The sequence below is a fragment of the Vipera ursinii genome, assembly GCF_947247035.1.
Source record: "Vipera ursinii genome assembly, chromosome: 9".
Taxonomy (NCBI): domain Eukaryota; kingdom Metazoa; phylum Chordata; class Lepidosauria; order Squamata; family Viperidae; genus Vipera; species Vipera ursinii.
In genome coordinates, this window is record NC_139523.1 from 21,383,510 (window position 1) to 21,393,132 (window position 9,623).

General features: G+C 45.9%; 1 protein-coding gene across 1 annotated transcript; it reads right to left on the reverse strand.

Annotated features, from left to right (window-relative positions):
• Window positions 1–1,647: 1,647 nt before the first annotated feature.
• On the reverse strand, window positions 1,648–9,264 carry RABAC1 (Rab acceptor 1). The gene is made up of 6 exons (XM_083370072.1): window positions 9,148–9,264; window positions 7,148–7,247; window positions 6,266–6,478; window positions 4,991–5,088; window positions 2,763–2,864; window positions 1,648–2,112 (listed from the first exon to the last, which is right to left on the reverse strand). Exons 2-6 carry the CDS (start codon window positions 7,225–7,227, stop codon window positions 2,024–2,026), a joined length of 582 nt encoding a protein of 193 aa, XP_083226198.1. The 5' UTR covers window positions 7,228–7,247; window positions 9,148–9,264; the 3' UTR covers window positions 1,648–2,023.
• Window positions 9,265–9,623: the final 359 nt, after the last annotated feature.

The window sequence follows — 9,623 nt, forward strand, 5'->3', positions numbered from 1 at the left end:
AATTGTCCTCACTGTCAGGAAGTTTCTCCTTAATTCCAGGTTGCTTCTCTCCTTGATCAGCTTCCAACCATTGTTTCTTGTCCTGCCCTCTGGTGTTCTGGTGAACAACCTGGCCCCCTCTGCCTTGTGGCAGCCCCACAGATCCCTAATGTCCTGATCCCTAATGTGGCCAATTGCCCCAACTTTGATTAGCTTCAGGCTTTCCTTGCCTGCTTCACACATTTAAAATAAGAAACCCAATTAACTACAACCCTTGTTTGGAAGGACTTGGTAAAAATGCCTCATTTTGAATTAACTAAATCCCACTTGATTGAAAAATCAGGCACCACCCAAGGTGCTGGCTTTTCCAATTTGTGGCCTTCTAAGAAGGAGGAATAATAAGCCCAGAATTACAAACGAACAAGCTAACAACTGGGGTGAGGTGTGCGTCTGTGCAGTTCATCTCAACTGATGGATATTTGACTGGGAAAAGTCAGGAGTAAGTGATCGGAGCACAGTTCCTTTACCTTGGTTGCTTGAAGATGGGTGGACTTCAACTCCCAGAATTCCCCAGCCAGCTGTGCTGGCTGGGGAATTCTGGGAGTTGAACTCCACCCATTTTCAAATGGCCAGGGTTGAGAAACACTGCACTGGATGCAAGTAAAAGACACTGTCCATTGCAAAAGGAAGAAAGGGAATTATCTTTTGATATTATTTGGAAATTGTTAATGTAATGGGAGGAAGGCCCATAAATATTTCCACACTCACCCACTTTTTGCAAAAGTTGGTCTATCACGTCTGGGCTATAAACACCTAAATGACTACAGTACTGTACAATAAATCATTTGCCATCTGGTGGCCATTCCAGATATTGCACCTTCTGGTAGCCCCCACACCTTCAAAAAACCCCATTAATCGCACACCCCACTTCCATCTGCTGGAACACCCGAATGTGGAAATTTGTTGTGGTCCTGCGTGACTGCCCTTGAAAGAAAATCACTTCTCGTAGCTGCAAATAATTAGGCCCGATCTTTCTTGTGCCTCCCATTTTCCCACAGCAACAACCCTGTGAAATGGTCCGGACTGAGAGAGAGGGACTGATTCAAAATCCCCTAATCGGCTTTCAGTCTCCTGATGATTGGCCCAAACATTCATGCCTAAAGCAGGACTAGAACTCACTGTCTCCTGGTGATTGGCCCATAGTCACCCAGCTGGCTCTTATGCCTAAGGCGGATTTAGAACTCACAGTCTTATGGTGATTGGCCCAAACATGGATGCCTAAGGCGGGACTAGAACTCACTGTCTCCTGGTGATTGGCCCATAGTCACCCAGCTGGCTCTTATGCCTAAGGCGGATTTAGAACTCACAGTCATGCCTAAAGCTAGGGACTAGAATTCTAGACCCCTAAAGCGGGACTAGAATTCACTGTCTCCTGGGGATTGGCCCACAGTCACCCAGCAGGCTCTTATTCCATCTCTAGCAGAGAAAAAGCAGCAGCCATGCAAAATGTCTGTGAGATATTAATTTTGACGCATCCTTGCTGAATAAGCTGCGGACCTTTGGAAGGAAACTTAGCAGAGTCATCAGGTAACGTTATGTTGATGTAATCCTGTGGGTCACCACAACCTTGGCCAATACACGTTAAAAACACTCAAAAGGAGTTGTGGATTAATGTCAGCATTTCTTTAATATTGCCGATCAGAGACATAAAAAGGCTGAGTGCGGGAGGCTACTGGGAAAGCGATGCTGGCACCTAAAAATCTACAGAGGGAATAATTTAACAGCAGCATTCTATTATATACTCAGTGAAAAAGCTCATGGCCAGTGGGAATAACAGACGAGGAAATATCTCATATCTGAAGAATCAGAAATGGAAGGGCAACCTCAACAAGGTAGCCACCGAGAGTTTTCAAGACTTGGAGGAAATGGCCATTTAAGTAGGCCTATTGGCGTGGAATGAAATAGCAGCATTGTATACATAGGCAATGTAACAGCGATGGGTTAGGGAAGGGAGAGATGGACGCCGAGGAAGTTCTCCAGCTTTTTACACGGGCTCCATCTGCAGTTCATCGGTCTCCACGGATTCCAGTTCATGGAAGGCGGCATGTGAACCAATGACGACCAACGTGGCGCCTGCAGAGAGCAACAGAAGAAACTTTGGGAAAGGAGGCCACAGGGTGATCTATCTCTTCCTCATCTAAGTCTTTCTCTTAGAGGCTCTAAGGATCTCTTAGGGCAAAATGTGGATGAACCAGACTCGAAAGGAAAGACTCAAAACACACAGATGGCATCTAAAAAACCTACAGAGGAAAGAACAGGGCTGCAGTTCCTGAGAAGGAACTATTGTAAAGTTAAGGTATTCACCCCATTTTCGGAGAGAAGTCAGCATATCTTACCTAGTTGGGGAATGAAACGTGTGGAAGAAAACCACCAAACTCAGAGAGCACCAAAGACTCCTCCTCCTCCTTCCCCCCCCCTTTCTCCTCCTCCACTGTGCAAACCCTACTCCCTGATGATGTTACCTAGTTTGGTCACAAAACGTCTGCACGAAAACCACCAAGTTGAAAGGGCACCAAGGACCCCACTGTCGTCCTCCTCCCACTTTCTCCTCCTCCTCCGCCACTGTGCAAACCTCACTCCCTCCTAACACTGATGATGTTACCTAGTTTGGTCACGAAACGTCTGCAAGAAAACCACCAAGCTGAAAGAGCGCCAAGGAACCACCACCACCCCAGAACACAGGAGTGCGGTCCCCCTGGAACGGGCTTTTCCTCTTTACTCACCCAGCACCCAAAAGACAGCTGAGCCGGCACCCGCCAGCCAGAAGAAAGGAAAAGAGACAGCGCCGGCCAGACTGTATTGATGGGCTGTGCTGACTTCTCGCCCTAGAGGGAAAGACGGTGAGTTAGAAAACAGGCTGGGTTTCAACTGTTAAAAAAAAAGAGAGAAGGTGGCCGTCTCGAAGGCTCGACTGAAGAGATGCTAGCCTTGAGGTCACATTTTTGCTTTCTGTGGTTTAGCGCCTCTACGTAACCTAGCAAAGCTGGGGATTTTGTGCCAGACTGGCACTGTCCTTCTTGGCTGCAGCACCACCTTGTGGCTATTCTTGGAAATGTAGCTTTCAAGGACTTGCTGAAAAGAAACTACTTTACAAGTTAGCTACCTACCGTGCTTCCCCGAAAGTAAGGCCTACACCAACCATAAGCCCTAGCTTGATTTTGGGGGGTGGGGGTAGGCTTAATATAAGCCCTATCCCAAAAATAAGTTTTTGGGATAGGGCTTATATTAATAGGGCTCAAGGTTGACTCAGCCTTCCATCCTTCCCAGGTAGGTAAAATGAGGACCCAGATTGTTGGGGGCAATTAAGCTGACTTTGTAATAATGCCGCTTAGGGGTGTGTGTGAAAGCCCTAATAAGCAGGCATATGCAGGCATATAAGCAGGCATATAGTCTTCGGAGAAGGGCGGGATATAAATGGAATTAAAATAAATAAAATAAATAAATAAAATAAATTAGTTTTTGGGACGTGGCACACACCTAAAAATCAAGCTAGGGTGGGGATGTGGAGCTGCCCCACCTGCCCTGCACCCACTTACCTTGCAGCCAGGCCTCTCCTTGCCATCCCGCTTCTTCTTCTGAGGCCTCTTCTGCAGCCAGGCCTGCATTTCTCAGTCACAGGGTTTTCCGGAAGGCCTTTGCAGCCAAAAACCGAGCTATGAATCCAATCCGTAGCTCAGTTCTGCAAGATCTCAGCAGCTAAGCACCAAGCTATGGATTGAATCGGTACTCAGATGCTTAGGCCTTCTGGAAAGGCCTGACTGCAAAATGCAGGCCCGAATGCAGCTGCAGAACATCAGCCCCAGAAGAAGTGGACCGGCTGGGTGGGGCTGTCGGTGCTGGAGGTGAGGTAAGGCCTACTCCGAAAATAAAACCTGGAGCCTCTTTTGGAGGAAAAAAAAAGATAAGACCTGGTCTTATTTCCGGGGAAACACGGTATCTAATGGATGGATAGGAAAAAAGCAGCCCTCCTTGTAGGAATATGAGCAGTTCTCAATTTAAAACCATTCCTTTAGTTTTGAAGTTACAACAACAATAAAAAAATGACTTATGACCAGTTTTCACATGTACAACTATTGCAAGTCACGCGATCAAAATCTGGATGCTTGGCAACTGGCATGTACTGATGACAGTTGCACTACCCCAGGGCCAGGTGATCAACATTGTGACCTACCTGTAATTCAGAAGGCACTGAGAGTGTGTGATGGAGTGTTTTTTCATAGTAAACATTTCCTAGCTATGGAAAGCCTAAATATCTAGGCCAGGAGTAGCTCAGGAATTCTGGGAATTGAAGTCCACGAGTCATAAAAGAGCCAAGGTTGCCTACCTCTGATATAGGCTATAGCTTCCTCTTTCCCTTACGTGCTAGCTTTCAACAAGCAAGGAGATGGGTGTTTCTTTTTTAATTGTAGGGCAGAAATTAAATAAGAGGGGGAAAAATAGAAATTAATGTTCTTGAAAGAGCACACAGGTGGTCCTTGACGTACGACCATAATTGAGCCCAAAATCTGTTGTTAAATGAGACATTTGCTAAGTGAGTTTTGCCCCATTTTATGATCTTTCCTGCCACCGTTGTTAAGTGAATCACTGCAGTTGTTAAGTTAGTAACCCCTTTGTTAAGTGAAGCCGGCTTCCCTATTGACTTTGTTTGTCAGAAGGTTGCAAAAAGGGGGTTGGTCACATGACCCCAGGACGTTTCAACGGTCTTAAGCACGAACCCGTTGCCAAGCATCTGAATTTCGATCACACGATCATGGGGACGCTACAAAGGTTGTAAGTGTGAAAAACGGTTGTTAAGTTACTTTTTTTCCAGTGCCGTTGTAACTTTGAACGGTTACTAAATGAGCCACTGTAAGTCGAGGACTAACTGTATCATGCACACATCTCTAGTTCCAAGCTTTGTTTTATGTTATTATTGCACGTTGCACTGTGGGAACAAAAGATCGCCACTTACCAAACAGAACCAGCTGTGACTGTTGGGTCTTCAAGTACATGATGTAACAGGCCCCAAAGAACACAGCAAGCGCAATCAGAAGTAATGGCGATGTGATGCTAACAGGTGAGAAGGAAAGACCAATGGGGTTAAATGCATCATGAAACAACGTGGAAGAACAAAACCAATTTTCTTGCTAGTTCCATGGAATTAAAGTTGAACTTATCACAACCTGGCTGAACCCATTACAATTAAGAATGGAAGAGCTCTGTACAAATACACTATTTGTATATTAGGGTAGTGTATTAATTTCTTTACAGGTCTTCCTTGGTGGCTGTTTTCCAAAAGCTCTGCAAACTAAAACTCTTATCAATTTTTGTTTCCTGGAACAAAGGGGGAATTATCTACTAGACCCTGAATGTTCCCTAGCATGACCGGGTATAGGCCATTCGTAATCTTTCTCCATGATGCACATTGTAGACGGAATTTTATCCAAGCAAGCACTGAATCAGTGACCTTGCCGAGAAAAAATAGAGTCAGGCATCTGTACCAAACTGAGATTACATCCCGATGACAAAATGCATGTGGTAATGTCACAATGCAAAGCCCACTGGATATATGTGCGTCCCAACGTCTGATGCAAGAATATAAGTTGTCATTTTGGCTCATGACGCATGTGCTGTTGTTTGAGCCTTCCTTATCCCCTATACACTGATGCCTGTGGGCACAGAATGGGACTCTTCTGCGTATCTCTTTGGGTCTCTAACGTTCAGCTTAGTGCGCGGGCACTAAGGATGGAGGGAGGCAGGGAGCTTAGGCAACACATCCCCCCCTTCATTCTTTTCTACAATTAGGTGCTAGAAGCGTCTTCTTGAAATGCAAGTTTAAAAGGAGCAGAGTTTTGATTGCACTAAGATGCTTTTTCAGGAGACAAGTGGACTTCCTTGGTTTTTCTTTGAAGACGTTTCGCTTCTCATCCAAGAAACTTCTTCAGCTTCCTGGATGAGAAGCGAAATGTTTGCAAAAAAAACCCCAAAACCACAAGGAACTCCAGTTGCCTCCTGAAAAAGCATCTTTGGGACAACCATGACTGAGAATCTCCACAGGATGACTGAGAATCTCCATAGGCATTTTGATTGCCCAGTTAGGACTGCCAAAGGTGGTTGACTTTTTCGAGGGATTGTCCCTGGCTTCAGGAACTTTCACTGCACAAATGAAGGCCTGTGCATCCTCGATGAGGTCAGGGGAATTCATCTCCACGTACAAGTAAACAGAGAAGCAATCCAATCTACTCACAGGCAATAGACGATAAGTCCTAGGAAGACAAAGACATAATTGCTCTGGAAATATTCCACGTTGCGGACAATACGTTTACACAGCTCCCCAAAATTCCGAGGCTTTGCAAAACGTTTCTGGTCCAGGAAGTTGGCCCAGGGGCGAATGGTAGCCCGACGTTGCTCTAGCCATTCCTTAGCTGGGCCTTGGGGCAAGAGTGCTGGGATGTTGATCCTAGAAGGGACAAATTCAGAAGGCCGGAAAGAATTAGAAGAATGTTCTTCAAATAAACATGGGGGGGGGGGAGTCCAGTTGCCTTTTGAATGCACCTGTGGGACAATCAGGACCTGGATGACTGAGTACCTCCATAGACACGTCAATTCCCTAGCTCTTTTTAAAAAGCAGTGTTCCAACTGCTTTTTCCTCTTAAGGAATTTCAGTCAGACAGATCGGCCATCGACAAGCACATAGAGATAAACAACATTTATCTACCATCAAAATGCCAAAAAGGAAACAAAAAGACCCAAACATCTCCTCACCAGCAATCAACACCCAGCTGAACAGAAGTTAACACCAAGATTAACACCAGACCAACAATAAAAACAAATAAACACTACCCCAATCAAGGAACTATCAACCCCGACAAACAAGGAACCATCAATTCCACTCCCACCAATACTGACAGTGCAAACCCCTACTCCCTTCTAGCACTGATGATGCCACCTAGTTAGGTAATGAAATGTCTTCAAGAAAACCACCAAGCTCAGACAGCACCGAGGACCCCACCATTCCTCTTGAGCCACCATGCTTCTTAGCTGTGATGGTTGGAGTGGATAGGAGTTGTATTCAACATTTCTGAGGGTACTCAGCTAGGAAAAGCAAAATGATTTCCTCATAACTTACTTGTTGCTCATCAATGCTCCTGTTGTCTCGACCTCAGTGGCTGCATTAAAGAGATGTTCTGGTCCAGTTTTACCAGCCATGGTAAATTAAGACTGAGAACCTGGATATAAAAGGCAGATATGGGAGTCAGACACAAGATTGGTTGGGTGAGGAGGATCAAAACCCACCCTGAATCCCTCATGGTGTTATCCAGAGCTATCCAGAAGATCATTTTGTAAATATATTTAAGGTGTAGAAGGAGATGTTTGCTCTGGATGTTCTGGATATTGGAAACAGGGATGCTGCAGCAAAGCAGGGCACACATATAGCAGCCCACAGCAATGTCGAGAGACAAGACCCACCCCCTTCCTTTACATACTTGATACATTGCTGCAGAGTGACATCAATGCATACCCTCATCTGCTATGAAAGCACATCTTATTCCTTGCTTGCTGGCAAAAAAACCCACAAACTTTGGCTCAAAGTTACCCAGCCAGTTTTCATGCCTACAGTGGGACTAGAACTCACAGTCTACTACTAATGGTTGGTCCAAACCCACCTGACAGGGTTGTGGTGGTGGGAAAAATAAGAGGACGAAGGTATGTTGGATATGTTCACCACCCGAGTTATTTGTAAAAATAATAAAGGTGGATACAAATAAATAAATAAATACACACAAGACATCCCAGCTGCTTTCATGCCCCAGGCGGGATTAGAACTCACCATCTCCTGGTGATTGGCCCAAAGTCTCCCAGTTAGCTTTCGTGTCTACGGCAGGACTAGAACTCACCATCTCCTGGTGATTGGCCCAAAGTCTCCCAGTTAGCTTTCAAGCCTAGAACTAGAACTCACTGACCCCCAGTTTCTAGCCTGATGCCTGCACCACCACGCCATATTATTATTATTATTATTATTATTATTATTATTATTATTATTATTATTATTTAGATTTATATACCGCCCTTTCCCGAAGGACTCAGGGCGGTTTACAGTTTAAAAAACTGTTTAAAAAACAGTCAATACAAACGTTAAAACAAAATTAAAAGAGATTAAATAGAACCCTGAGAAAATTAAAACCCAGTTAAAATTAAAATTAAAAATATTCTCAGCCTGGGCCAGAGAGCTCGAAGAGCCAGGTCTTCAGGTCTTCAGCTTTCGTCAGATAACTACACTAACATAACATATAAACTAAGGTAAAGGTAAAGGTAAAGGTTCCCCCGCACATGTGTGCTAGTCGTTTCCGACTCTAGGGGCCGGTGCTCATCTCCGTTTCAAAGCCGAAGAGCCAGCGTTTGTCCGAGGACGTCTCCGTGGTCATGTGGCCGGCATGACTAGACGCCAAAGGCGCACGGAACACTGTTACCTTCCCACCGGAGTGGTCCCTATTTTTCTACTTGCATTTTTACGTGCTTTCCAACTGCTAGGTTGGCAGAAGCTGGGACGAGTAACAGGCGCTCACTCTGTTACGCGGCACTCGGGATTCGACCCGCCAAACTGCCGACCTTCTGATCGACAAGCTCAGCGTCCTAACCCACTGAGCCACCGCGTCCCTAACATATAAACTACATCCTATTATATAATCTACCGTGTCTTTAGTAATTATCCCTTATCTTTTTTCCTTGCCCTTCCTCTCTCTCAAGCTCACCCTCTTTTAGAAGCAGCTAACATGGGCCTCTCACGGGTTTTATCTGGCCAGCGCTGCACACTGGATACTACCCTGGCACAAATGGTGCCTTTGCCCCTCTCAGGAATGAGCCCACCGCCCCATTTAGGGCGCCCAACTCCAGACCCAGCTCCTGGTGGGGCTGTCCCGTGGCTCCCGCTCAGGCAGCATCGGGTGTGTCCCCCATGTTTTGGTCCGCAAGCTGGCAAAAAAGAGCTTGGCCGCCCCGTAAAAAAACCTTTCCCTTCCCAGGCATCCACGACCTGGGACCAAAAAAAAAAAGGGGGGTCCCTCCGATGCTGCGCGGTCCAGTCTCTCCTGCATCCGGGGTTGCCCCTGGCAACAGAACCTCGCTCACCTCTAGCAGCACCCGGTCCAGCTCCTCGGCGGAAGCGATCGGTCTACGTGGCAAGGAGAGGGAGGGGACAGAACGCGGATGTTTACTTTCCTAGGCGCGGAGCCTACTGGGAAATGGAGTCTTTGTGCTCAGTTCAGTCATTTGCATAAATTAGCGGCACGTAGCCAGTTTTTTTGTTGTTGTTGTTCTATACGCGATCGTTTTTCCTTGCATGTAAAAAAAAAGTTTACTTATCGTGTATAAATGCATAACAGAAAATAACAGGAACCTGCTGTGCCCCCTCTTAGCTTTGGAAACTGTACTGGCTGAAGATGATGGGTAGTGTAGTCTCGGACACCCGCAAATAGTACTGACCGAGATTTGTCATTGCTACAGCAACGGTTAGCAACGATATCCCAGTTTGCTTGCTTTGTCGAGCCACGTATTTTGGTTCCTGGGATTCCGCTTCCTGTTCTGCGTCCCGGTTAAATAGTTAC